We start from the raw sequence: 12,248 nt of genomic DNA, 5'->3' as shown, positions 1-12,248 counted from the left end.
GGGGGGGGGGGGTGGGGGGGGGGGGGGGTGGGGGGGGGGGGGGGTGGGGGGGGGGGGGGGTGGGGGGGGGGGGGGGTGGGGGGGGGGGGGGGTGGGGGGGGGGGGGGGTGGGGGGGGGGGGGGGTGGGGGGGGGGGGGGGTGGGGGGGGGGGGGGGTGGGGGGGGGGGGGGGTGGGGGGGGGGGGGGGTGGGGGGGGGGGGGGGTGGGGGGGGGGGGGGGTGGGGGGGGGGGGGGGTGGGGGGGGGGGGGGGTGGGGGGGGGGGGGGGTGGGGGGGGGGGGGGGTGGGGGGGGGGGGGGGTGGGGGGGGGGGGGGGTGGGGGGGGGGGGGGGTGGGGGGGGGGGGGGGTGGGGGGGGGGGGGGGTGGGGGGGGGGGGGGGTGGGGGGGGGGGGGGGTGGGGGGGGGGGGGGGTGGGGGGGGGGGGGGGTGGGGGGGGGGGGGGGTGGGGGGGGGGGGGGGTGGGGGGGGGGGGGGGTGGGGGGGGGGGGGGGTGGGGGGGGGGGGGGGTGGGGGGGGGGGGGGGTGGGGGGGGGGGGGGGTGGGGGGGGGGGGGGGTGGGGGGGGGGGGGGGTGGGGGGGGGGGGGGGTGGGGGGGGGGGGGGGTGGGGGGGGGGGGGGGTGGGGGGGGGGGGGGGTGGGGGGGGGGGGGGGTGGGGGGGGGGGGGGGTGGGGGGGGGGGGGGGTGGGGGGGGGGGGGGGTGGGGGGGGGGGGGGGTGGGGGGGGGGGGGGGTGGGGGGGGGGGGGGGTGGGGGGGGGGGGGGGTGGGGGGGGGGGGGGGTGGGGGGGGGGGGGGGTGGGGGGGGGGGGGGGTGGGGGGGGGGGGGGGTGGGGGGGGGGGGGGGTGGGGGGGGGGGGGGGTGGGGGGGGGGGGGGGTGGGGGGGGGGGGGGGTGGGGGGGGGGGGGGGTGGGGGGGGGGGGGGGTGGGGGGGGGGGGGGGTGGGGGGGGGGGGGGGTGGGGGGGGGGGGGGGTGGGGGGGGGGGGGGGTGGGGGGGGGGGGGGGTGGGGGGGGGGGGGGGTGGGGGGGGGGGGGGGTGGGGGGGGGGGGGGGTGGGGGGGGGGGGGGGTGGGGGGGGGGGGGGGTGGGGGGGGGGGGGGGTGGGGGGGGGGGGGGGTGGGGGGGGGGGGGGGTGGGGGGGGGGGGGGGTGGGGGGGGGGGGGGGTGGGGGGGGGGGGGGGTGGGGGGGGGGGGGGGTGGGGGGGGGGGGGGGTGGGGGGGGGGGGGGGTGGGGGGGGGGGGGGGTGGGGGGGGGGGGGGGTGGGGGGGGGGGGGGGTGGGGGGGGGGGGGGGTGGGGGGGGGGGGGGGTGGGGGGGGGGGGGGGTGGGGGGGGGGGGGGGTGGGGGGGGGGGGGGGTGGGGGGGGGGGGGGGTGGGGGGGGGGGGGGGTGGGGGGGGGGGGGGGTGGGGGGGGGGGGGGGTGGGGGGGGGGGGGGGTGGGGGGGGGGGGGGGTGGGGGGGGGGGGGGGTGGGGGGGGGGGGGGGTGGGGGGGGGGGGGGGTGGGGGGGGGGGGGGGTGGGGGGGGGGGGGGGTGGGGGGGGGGGGGGGTGGGGGGGGGGGGGGGTGGGGGGGGGGGGGGGTGGGGGGGGGGGGGGGTGGGGGGGGGGGGGGGTGGGGGGGGGGGGGGGTGGGGGGGGGGGGGGGTGGGGGGGGGGGGGGGTGGGGGGGGGGGGGGGTGGGGGGGGGGGGGGGTGGGGGGGGGGGGGGGTGGGGGGGGGGGGGGGTGGGGGGGGGGGGGGGTGGGGGGGGGGGGGGGTGGGGGGGGGGGGGGGTGGGGGGGGGGGGGGGTGGGGGGGGGGGGGGGTGGGGGGGGGGGGGGGTGGGGGGGGGGGGGGGTGGGGGGGGGGGGGGGTGGGGGGGGGGGGGGGTGGGGGGGGGGGGGGGTGGGGGGGGGGGGGGGTGGGGGGGGGGGGGGGTGGGGGGGGGGGGGGGTGGGGGGGGGGGGGGGTGGGGGGGGGGGGGGGTGGGGGGGGGGGGGGGTGGGGGGGGGGGGGGGTGGGGGGGGGGGGGGGTGGGGGGGGGGGGGGGTGGGGGGGGGGGGGGGTGGGGGGGGGGGGGGGTGGGGGGGGGGGGGGGTGGGGGGGGGGGGGGGTGGGGGGGGGGGGGGGTGGGGGGGGGGGGGGGTGGGGGGGGGGGGGGGTGGGGGGGGGGGGGGGTGGGGGGGGGGGGGGGTGGGGGGGGGGGGGGGTGGGGGGGGGGGGGGGTGGGGGGGGGGGGGGGTGGGGGGGGGGGGGGGTGGGGGGGGGGGGGGGTGGGGGGGGGGGGGGGTGGGGGGGGGGGGGGGTGGGGGGGGGGGGGGGTGGGGGGGGGGGGGGGTGGGGGGGGGGGGGGGTGGGGGGGGGGGGGGGTGGGGGGGGGGGGGGGTGGGGGGGGGGGGGGGTGGGGGGGGGGGGGGGTGGGGGGGGGGGGGGGTGGGGGGGGGGGGGGGTGGGGGGGGGGGGGGGTGGGGGGGGGGGGGGGTGGGGGGGGGGGGGGGTGGGGGGGGGGGGGGGTGGGGGGGGGGGGGGGTGGGGGGGGGGGGGGGTGGGGGGGGGGGGGGGTGGGGGGGGGGGGGGGTGGGGGGGGGGGGGGGTGGGGGGGGGGGGGGGTGGGGGGGGGGGGGGGTGGGGGGGGGGGGGGGTGGGGGGGGGGGGGGGTGGGGGGGGGGGGGGGTGGGGGGGGGGGGGGGTGGGGGGGGGGGGGGGTGGGGGGGGGGGGGGGTGGGGGGGGGGGGGGGTGGGGGGGGGGGGGGGTGGGGGGGGGGGGGGGTGGGGGGGGGGGGGGGTGGGGGGGGGGGGGGGTGGGGGGGGGGGGGGGTGGGGGGGGGGGGGGGTGGGGGGGGGGGGGGGTGGGGGGGGGGGGGGGTGGGGGGGGGGGGGGGTGGGGGGGGGGGGGGGTGGGGGGGGGGGGGGGTGGGGGGGGGGGGGGGTGGGGGGGGGGGGGGGTGGGGGGGGGGGGGGGTGGGGGGGGGGGGGGGTGGGGGGGGGGGGGGGTGGGGGGGGGGGGGGGTGGGGGGGGGGGGGGGTGGGGGGGGGGGGGGGTGGGGGGGGGGGGGGGTGGGGGGGGGGGGGGGTGGGGGGGGGGGGGGGTGGGGGGGGGGGGGGGTGGGGGGGGGGGGGGGTGGGGGGGGGGGGGGGTGGGGGGGGGGGGGGGTGGGGGGGGGGGGGGGTGGGGGGGGGGGGGGGTGGGGGGGGGGGGGGGTGGGGGGGGGGGGGGGTGGGGGGGGGGGGGGGTGGGGGGGGGGGGGGGTGGGGGGGGGGGGGGGTGGGGGGGGGGGGGGGTGGGGGGGGGGGGGGGTGGGGGGGGGGGGGGGTGGGGGGGGGGGGGGGTGGGGGGGGGGGGGGGTGGGGGGGGGGGGGGGTGGGGGGGGGGGGGGGTGGGGGGGGGGGGGGGTGGGGGGGGGGGGGGGTGGGGGGGGGGGGGGGTGGGGGGGGGGGGGGGTGGGGGGGGGGGGGGGTGGGGGGGGGGGGGGGTGGGGGGGGGGGGGGGTGGGGGGGGGGGGGGGTGGGGGGGGGGGGGGGTGGGGGGGGGGGGGGGTGGGGGGGGGGGGGGGTGGGGGGGGGGGGGGGTGGGGGGGGGGGGGGGTGGGGGGGGGGGGGGGTGGGGGGGGGGGGGGGTGGGGGGGGGGGGGGGTGGGGGGGGGGGGGGGTGGGGGGGGGGGGGGGTGGGGGGGGGGGGGGGTGGGGGGGGGGGGGGGTGGGGGGGGGGGGGGGTGGGGGGGGGGGGGGGTGGGGGGGGGGGGGGGTGGGGGGGGGGGGGGGTGGGGGGGGGGGGGGGTGGGGGGGGGGGGGGGTGGGGGGGGGGGGGGGTGGGGGGGGGGGGGGGTGGGGGGGGGGGGGGGTGGGGGGGGGGGGGGGTGGGGGGGGGGGGGGGTGGGGGGGGGGGGGGGTGGGGGGGGGGGGGGGTGGGGGGGGGGGGGGGTGGGGGGGGGGGGGGGTGGGGGGGGGGGGGGGTGGGGGGGGGGGGGGGTGGGGGGGGGGGGGGGTGGGGGGGGGGGGGGGTGGGGGGGGGGGGGGGTGGGGGGGGGGGGGGGTGGGGGGGGGGGGGGGTGGGGGGGGGGGGGGGTGGGGGGGGGGGGGGGTGGGGGGGGGGGGGGGTGGGGGGGGGGGGGGGTGGGGGGGGGGGGGGGTGGGGGGGGGGGGGGGTGGGGGGGGGGGGGGGTGGGGGGGGGGGGGGGTGGGGGGGGGGGGGGGTGGGGGGGGGGGGGGGTGGGGGGGGGGGGGGGTGGGGGGGGGGGGGGGTGGGGGGGGGGGGGGGTGGGGGGGGGGGGGGGTGGGGGGGGGGGGGGGTGGGGGGGGGGGGGGGTGGGGGGGGGGGGGGGTGGGGGGGGGGGGGGGTGGGGGGGGGGGGGGGTGGGGGGGGGGGGGGGTGGGGGGGGGGGGGGGTGGGGGGGGGGGGGGGTGGGGGGGGGGGGGGGTGGGGGGGGGGGGGGGTGGGGGGGGGGGGGGGTGGGGGGGGGGGGGGGTGGGGGGGGGGGGGGGTGGGGGGGGGGGGGGGTGGGGGGGGGGGGGGGTGGGGGGGGGGGGGGGTGGGGGGGGGGGGGGGTGGGGGGGGGGGGGGGTGGGGGGGGGGGGGGGTGGGGGGGGGGGGGGGTGGGGGGGGGGGGGGGTGGGGGGGGGGGGGGGTGGGGGGGGGGGGGGGTGGGGGGGGGGGGGGGTGGGGGGGGGGGGGGGTGGGGGGGGGGGGGGGTGGGGGGGGGGGGGGGTGGGGGGGGGGGGGGGTGGGGGGGGGGGGGGGTGGGGGGGGGGGGGGGTGGGGGGGGGGGGGGGTGGGGGGGGGGGGGGGTGGGGGGGGGGGGGGGTGGGGGGGGGGGGGGGTGGGGGGGGGGGGGGGTGGGGGGGGGGGGGGGTGGGGGGGGGGGGGGGTGGGGGGGGGGGGGGGTGGGGGGGGGGGGGGGTGGGGGGGGGGGGGGGTGGGGGGGGGGGGGGGTGGGGGGGGGGGGGGGTGGGGGGGGGGGGGGGTGGGGGGGGGGGGGGGTGGGGGGGGGGGGGGGTGGGGGGGGGGGGGGGTGGGGGGGGGGGGGGGTGGGGGGGGGGGGGGGTGGGGGGGGGGGGGGGTGGGGGGGGGGGGGGGTGGGGGGGGGGGGGGGTGGGGGGGGGGGGGGGTGGGGGGGGGGGGGGGTGGGGGGGGGGGGGGGTGGGGGGGGGGGGGGGTGGGGGGGGGGGGGGGTGGGGGGGGGGGGGGGTGGGGGGGGGGGGGGGTGGGGGGGGGGGGGGGTGGGGGGGGGGGGGGGTGGGGGGGGGGGGGGGTGGGGGGGGGGGGGGGTGGGGGGGGGGGGGGGTGGGGGGGGGGGGGGGTGGGGGGGGGGGGGGGTGGGGGGGGGGGGGGGTGGGGGGGGGGGGGGGTGGGGGGGGGGGGGGGTGGGGGGGGGGGGGGGTGGGGGGGGGGGGGGGTGGGGGGGGGGGGGGGTGGGGGGGGGGGGGGGTGGGGGGGGGGGGGGGTGGGGGGGGGGGGGGGTGGGGGGGGGGGGGGGTGGGGGGGGGGGGGGGTGGGGGGGGGGGGGGGTGGGGGGGGGGGGGGGTGGGGGGGGGGGGGGGTGGGGGGGGGGGGGGGTGGGGGGGGGGGGGGGTGGGGGGGGGGGGGGGTGGGGGGGGGGGGGGGTGGGGGGGGGGGGGGGTGGGGGGGGGGGGGGGTGGGGGGGGGGGGGGGTGGGGGGGGGGGGGGGTGGGGGGGGGGGGGGGTGGGGGGGGGGGGGGGTGGGGGGGGGGGGGGGTGGGGGGGGGGGGGGGTGGGGGGGGGGGGGGGTGGGGGGGGGGGGGGGTGGGGGGGGGGGGGGGTGGGGGGGGGGGGGGGTGGGGGGGGGGGGGGGTGGGGGGGGGGGGGGGTGGGGGGGGGGGGGGGTGGGGGGGGGGGGGGGTGGGGGGGGGGGGGGGTGGGGGGGGGGGGGGGTGGGGGGGGGGGGGGGTGGGGGGGGGGGGGGGTGGGGGGGGGGGGGGGTGGGGGGGGGGGGGGGTGGGGGGGGGGGGGGGTGGGGGGGGGGGGGGGTGGGGGGGGGGGGGGGTGGGGGGGGGGGGGGGTGGGGGGGGGGGGGGGTGGGGGGGGGGGGGGGTGGGGGGGGGGGGGGGTGGGGGGGGGGGGGGGTGGGGGGGGGGGGGGGTGGGGGGGGGGGGGGGTGGGGGGGGGGGGGGGTGGGGGGGGGGGGGGGTGGGGGGGGGGGGGGGTGGGGGGGGGGGGGGGTGGGGGGGGGGGGGGGTGGGGGGGGGGGGGGGTGGGGGGGGGGGGGGGTGGGGGGGGGGGGGGGTGGGGGGGGGGGGGGGTGGGGGGGGGGGGGGGTGGGGGGGGGGGGGGGTGGGGGGGGGGGGGGGTGGGGGGGGGGGGGGGTGGGGGGGGGGGGGGGTGGGGGGGGGGGGGGGTGGGGGGGGGGGGGGGTGGGGGGGGGGGGGGGTGGGGGGGGGGGGGGGTGGGGGGGGGGGGGGGTGGGGGGGGGGGGGGGTGGGGGGGGGGGGGGGTGGGGGGGGGGGGGGGTGGGGGGGGGGGGGGGTGGGGGGGGGGGGGGGTGGGGGGGGGGGGGGGTGGGGGGGGGGGGGGGTGGGGGGGGGGGGGGGTGGGGGGGGGGGGGGGTGGGGGGGGGGGGGGGTGGGGGGGGGGGGGGGTGGGGGGGGGGGGGGGTGGGGGGGGGGGGGGGTGGGGGGGGGGGGGGGTGGGGGGGGGGGGGGGTGGGGGGGGGGGGGGGTGGGGGGGGGGGGGGGTGGGGGGGGGGGGGGGTGGGGGGGGGGGGGGGTGGGGGGGGGGGGGGGTGGGGGGGGGGGGGGGTGGGGGGGGGGGGGGGTGGGGGGGGGGGGGGGTGGGGGGGGGGGGGGGTGGGGGGGGGGGGGGGTGGGGGGGGGGGGGGGTGGGGGGGGGGGGGGGTGGGGGGGGGGGGGGGTGGGGGGGGGGGGGGGTGGGGGGGGGGGGGGGTGGGGGGGGGGGGGGGTGGGGGGGGGGGGGGGTGGGGGGGGGGGGGGGTGGGGGGGGGGGGGGGTGGGGGGGGGGGGGGGTGGGGGGGGGGGGGGGTGGGGGGGGGGGGGGGTGGGGGGGGGGGGGGGTGGGGGGGGGGGGGGGTGGGGGGGGGGGGGGGTGGGGGGGGGGGGGGGTGGGGGGGGGGGGGGGTGGGGGGGGGGGGGGGTGGGGGGGGGGGGGGGTGGGGGGGGGGGGGGGTGGGGGGGGGGGGGGGTGGGGGGGGGGGGGGGTGGGGGGGGGGGGGGGTGGGGGGGGGGGGGGGTGGGGGGGGGGGGGGGTGGGGGGGGGGGGGGGTGGGGGGGGGGGGGGGTGGGGGGGGGGGGGGGTGGGGGGGGGGGGGGGTGGGGGGGGGGGGGGGTGGGGGGGGGGGGGGGTGGGGGGGGGGGGGGGTGGGGGGGGGGGGGGGTGGGGGGGGGGGGGGGTGGGGGGGGGGGGGGGTGGGGGGGGGGGGGGGTGGGGGGGGGGGGGGGTGGGGGGGGGGGGGGGTGGGGGGGGGGGGGGGTGGGGGGGGGGGGGGGTGGGGGGGGGGGGGGGTGGGGGGGGGGGGGGGTGGGGGGGGGGGGGGGTGGGGGGGGGGGGGGGTGGGGGGGGGGGGGGGTGGGGGGGGGGGGGGGTGGGGGGGGGGGGGGGTGGGGGGGGGGGGGGGTGGGGGGGGGGGGGGGTGGGGGGGGGGGGGGGTGGGGGGGGGGGGGGGTGGGGGGGGGGGGGGGTGGGGGGGGGGGGGGGTGGGGGGGGGGGGGGGTGGGGGGGGGGGGGGGTGGGGGGGGGGGGGGGTGGGGGGGGGGGGGGGTGGGGGGGGGGGGGGGTGGGGGGGGGGGGGGGTGGGGGGGGGGGGGGGTGGGGGGGGGGGGGGGTGGGGGGGGGGGGGGGTGGGGGGGGGGGGGGGTGGGGGGGGGGGGGGGTGGGGGGGGGGGGGGGTGGGGGGGGGGGGGGGTGGGGGGGGGGGGGGGTGGGGGGGGGGGGGGGTGGGGGGGGGGGGGGGTGGGGGGGGGGGGGGGTGGGGGGGGGGGGGGGTGGGGGGGGGGGGGGGTGGGGGGGGGGGGGGGTGGGGGGGGGGGGGGGTGGGGGGGGGGGGGGGTGGGGGGGGGGGGGGGTGGGGGGGGGGGGGGGTGGGGGGGGGGGGGGGTGGGGGGGGGGGGGGGTGGGGGGGGGGGGGGGTGGGGGGGGGGGGGGGTGGGGGGGGGGGGGGGTGGGGGGGGGGGGGGGTGGGGGGGGGGGGGGGTGGGGGGGGGGGGGGGTGGGGGGGGGGGGGGGTGGGGGGGGGGGGGGGTGGGGGGGGGGGGGGGTGGGGGGGGGGGGGGGTGGGGGGGGGGGGGGGTGGGGGGGGGGGGGGGTGGGGGGGGGGGGGGGTGGGGGGGGGGGGGGGTGGGGGGGGGGGGGGGTGGGGGGGGGGGGGGGTGGGGGGGGGGGGGGGTGGGGGGGGGGGGGGGTGGGGGGGGGGGGGGGTGGGGGGGGGGGGGGGTGGGGGGGGGGGGGGGTGGGGGGGGGGGGGGGTGGGGGGGGGGGGGGGTGGGGGGGGGGGGGGGTGGGGGGGGGGGGGGGTGGGGGGGGGGGGGGGTGGGGGGGGGGGGGGGTGGGGGGGGGGGGGGGTGGGGGGGGGGGGGGGTGGGGGGGGGGGGGGGTGGGGGGGGGGGGGGGTGGGGGGGGGGGGGGGTGGGGGGGGGGGGGGGTGGGGGGGGGGGGGGGTGGGGGGGGGGGGGGGTGGGGGGGGGGGGGGGTGGGGGGGGGGGGGGGTGGGGGGGGGGGGGGGTGGGGGGGGGGGGGGGTGGGGGGGGGGGGGGGTGGGGGGGGGGGGGGGTGGGGGGGGGGGGGGGTGGGGGGGGGGGGGGGTGGGGGGGGGGGGGGGTGGGGGGGGGGGGGGGTGGGGGGGGGGGGGGGTGGGGGGGGGGGGGGGTGGGGGGGGGGGGGGGTGGGGGGGGGGGGGGGTGGGGGGGGGGGGGGGTGGGGGGGGGGGGGGGTGGGGGGGGGGGGGGGTGGGGGGGGGGGGGGGTGGGGGGGGGGGGGGGTGGGGGGGGGGGGGGGTGGGGGGGGGGGGGGGTGGGGGGGGGGGGGGGTGGGGGGGGGGGGGGGTGGGGGGGGGGGGGGGTGGGGGGGGGGGGGGGTGGGGGGGGGGGGGGGTGGGGGGGGGGGGGGGTGGGGGGGGGGGGGGGTGGGGGGGGGGGGGGGTGGGGGGGGGGGGGGGTGGGGGGGGGGGGGGGTGGGGGGGGGGGGGGGTGGGGGGGGGGGGGGGTGGGGGGGGGGGGGGGTGGGGGGGGGGGGGGGTGGGGGGGGGGGGGGGTGGGGGGGGGGGGGGGTGGGGGGGGGGGGGGGTGGGGGGGGGGGGGGGTGGGGGGGGGGGGGGGTGGGGGGGGGGGGGGGTGGGGGGGGGGGGGGGTGGGGGGGGGGGGGGGTGGGGGGGGGGGGGGGTGGGGGGGGGGGGGGGTGGGGGGGGGGGGGGGTGGGGGGGGGGGGGGGTGGGGGGGGGGGGGGGTGGGGGGGGGGGGGGGTGGGGGGGGGGGGGGGTGGGGGGGGGGGGGGGTGGGGGGGGGGGGGGGTGGGGGGGGGGGGGGGTGGGGGGGGGGGGGGGTGGGGGGGGGGGGGGGTGGGGGGGGGGGGGGGTGGGGGGGGGGGGGGGTGGGGGGGGGGGGGGGTGGGGGGGGGGGGGGGTGGGGGGGGGGGGGGGTGGGGGGGGGGGGGGGTGGGGGGGGGGGGGGGTGGGGGGGGGGGGGGGTGGGGGGGGGGGGGGGTGGGGGGGGGGGGGGGTGGGGGGGGGGGGGGGTGGGGGGGGGGGGGGGTGGGGGGGGGGGGGGGTGGGGGGGGGGGGGGGGGGGGGGGGGGGGGGGTGGGGGGGGGCGGCGGTGGGGGGGGGGGGGAGGTGGGGGGGGGGGGGGGTGGGTGGGGGGGGGGGTGGGGGGGGGGGGGGGGGGGGGGGGGGGGGGGTGGGGGGGGGGGGGGGTGGGGGGGTGGGGGGGTGGGGGGGGGGGGGGGTGGGGGGGGGGGGGGGGGGGGGGGGGGGCTGGGGGGGGGGGGGGGGGGGGGGGGGGGGGGGTGTGGGGGGGGGGGGGGTGGGGGGGGGGGGGGGGGGGGGGGGGGGGGGGGGGGGGGGGGGGGGGGGGGGGGGGGGGGGGGGGGGGGGGGGGGGGGGGTGGGGGGGGGGGGGGGCGGGGGGGGGGGGGGGGGGGGGGGGGGGGGGGGGGGGGGGGGGGGCTGCTTGCAGCAGATGCCCAGAGCACTTTGTTCTTCTTTGCAGATGACAGTCATCATCATCTCTGGAACGTATGGATCCTTGCTCTTGTGCCTTTTGTTTTCCTGGTTGCAGCACTGGGGTTTTGGCAGTGGAAGAAAAGGCCATGCCCAAGCGGTAGGAGCTTCTCTTCATCCCCCATCACCCTTTCCTGCTCTGGTCCATCCCCTCCAGGCCACAGAATAACCTCCCTCCTGTTAAACTCTGCAGCTTTTTCCCTGACGAAGCCTGAGAAGAGAGACCCTTCCGAGTATGTGGAGATGCAGAAGAGGAGGATCCCCCCAGAAGGTGATGAGGAACAGGTGAGCGTCTTCCAGGGCTGTCCTCTGGCAGCCCCGTGTTTCTGCTGGCCTACCTGGATGAAGCACTTCACACATTCCTTTCCCACCTTTGCTCTTCTAGGTGTTGCTCCCTTCTCCATCTTCTCATTCTGTGGAGGAAGGAAAGGAAAATGGGCCTTGCCTGTTGCACCCACTAGGAAGGAAGACGTCTCTTCGACTCCTGAGCAGCCCTGACGTAGGGGGTTGGTGGCGGCAGCAGCCCTCCAACAACAGCAACCGGCCAAGTCACTTGGGCAGCGATTCCAGGGTTTTTCCGGGCTGCGAGACACCCCTTCGACTCCCGAGTGGCCCTAGTATTGGATGTCAGTGGCAGCACCCCCTCAAACGCAACAGCGTTTGACTGAGGCAGCAACCGGCAGGGCGAGTCTGAGTGAGCCAAATTTCCAGGCGACAGCATTAGGGCCCATGGGGATCGCAACGGCCCACCAGCAGTGAGAGTGCTGGGGGGGCATCTGTCTATCGCTGGCAGCCCCTGGACGGTAATGGGGGCTAGTGACAGGGGTTCCCACAGAATGCAAAGGGCCATCATGCTTGGAACTATTTTGCTCGGAACTGTTGTGCTGGAACTATCATGCACGGAACTCTCTTGCTTGATGGTTGCGGCAACAACATGGCAGTCGACTGCCACACCCCATAGAGAATGGAGTTCAACGTTAGTATTACTGGATATGTTGACTGTGGGGGACGGTTGGGGTTGGTGCTTAAAGCTGTTAGAGATTTTGATTGCATTAACTAGTTTAATTATTTGTATTGTTGGGTAGTAATGCTGCTATATTCTTAGTCATTTATAGAGTTAGTGTTAGGGTAGTATGTTTATGTATTAAGCTTAGTTAGTGGCTGTTCTTATCTTTAAGTTATTCCTAGTATTGTTTTTTGTTAAATAATTGTGAAATACCCTGTTTCCCCTAATATAAGACATCCCCGAAAAATAAGACATAGTGGAGGTTTTGCTGAAGTGCAAAATATAAGGCATCCCCCGAAAGTAAGACATAGCAAAGTTTTTGTTTGGAAGCATGCCCGACGAACAGAACACAGGAAAAATAAGACATCCCCTGAAAATAAGACATAGCACATCTTTGGGAGCAAAAATTAATATAAGACACTGTCTTATATTCGGGGAAACATGGTAGTCAATGATGCGGCTGGCCTCCACACGGGCCAGGACTTTCACAGCGCTGGCCCCGGCCTGGTGGAACACCCTCCCACCAACTGTCCGGGCCCTGCGGGACCTTGGTGAGTTCCGCAGGGCCTGTAAGACTGTGTTGTTCCACCGGGCCTTTGGAGTGTCCAGCCGCTGATATGGGGCCCACCACTGCTCCTGCTTTGGCACTGGTACAACAGAGCTCCTCATATTGAGGGGCCTGCCGTCCCCCCCTTCCTGGGGTGGGTTTTTAAATTGAGCCTGGACGCCTCTTGTTTAATTTGCTAATTGTTAGCCGCTGTTTTTATGTATTTTAAGATGTTTTATTGACGGAGCCTATGTTTGTATTGTACCGGATTTGCTCCTGTTTATTGTGTATATATTATGTTGTTCACCGCCCGGAGCCCTTTGGGGATCGGGCGGTATAGAAATTGAATGAATGAATGAATGAATGAATGAATGAATGAATAAATAAATAAATTAATAATAATAATAATAATAATTAATAATAATAAATAATAATAAATAATAATAGTTGACAGTTTTGCAATAGGGCCGAAGTTGACAGGGCCCGAGCAGCTGTTAGACCTAATATCTACTACCTCTGGATCCGTGCCCCTCCTGG

General features: G+C 85.9%; 1 protein-coding gene across 1 annotated transcript in view; it reads left to right on the top strand.

The window, feature by feature from the left end:
- LOC125439818 (SLAM family member 7-like) overlaps nucleotides 1-11,396 on the top strand; it is a 273,063-nt gene extending 261,667 nt beyond the window's left edge. The window contains exons 4-6 of the mRNA XM_048509083.1: nucleotides 10,148-10,258; nucleotides 10,352-10,443; nucleotides 10,544-11,396. Coding sequence (XP_048365040.1) covers nucleotides 10,148-10,258; nucleotides 10,352-10,443; nucleotides 10,544-10,822 — 482 coding nt within the window. The 3' untranslated portion in view covers nucleotides 10,823-11,396. The remainder of the gene's footprint in view (nucleotides 1-10,147; nucleotides 10,259-10,351; nucleotides 10,444-10,543) is intronic.
- Nucleotides 11,397-12,248: the final 852 nt, after the last annotated feature.

This window comes from Sphaerodactylus townsendi, linkage group LG01, assembly GCF_021028975.2.
Source record: "Sphaerodactylus townsendi isolate TG3544 linkage group LG01, MPM_Stown_v2.3, whole genome shotgun sequence".
Taxonomy (NCBI): domain Eukaryota; kingdom Metazoa; phylum Chordata; class Lepidosauria; order Squamata; family Sphaerodactylidae; genus Sphaerodactylus; species Sphaerodactylus townsendi.
Note: the sequence above shows the minus strand (reverse complement) of the source record. Positions and strands in the feature narration are given on the sequence as shown.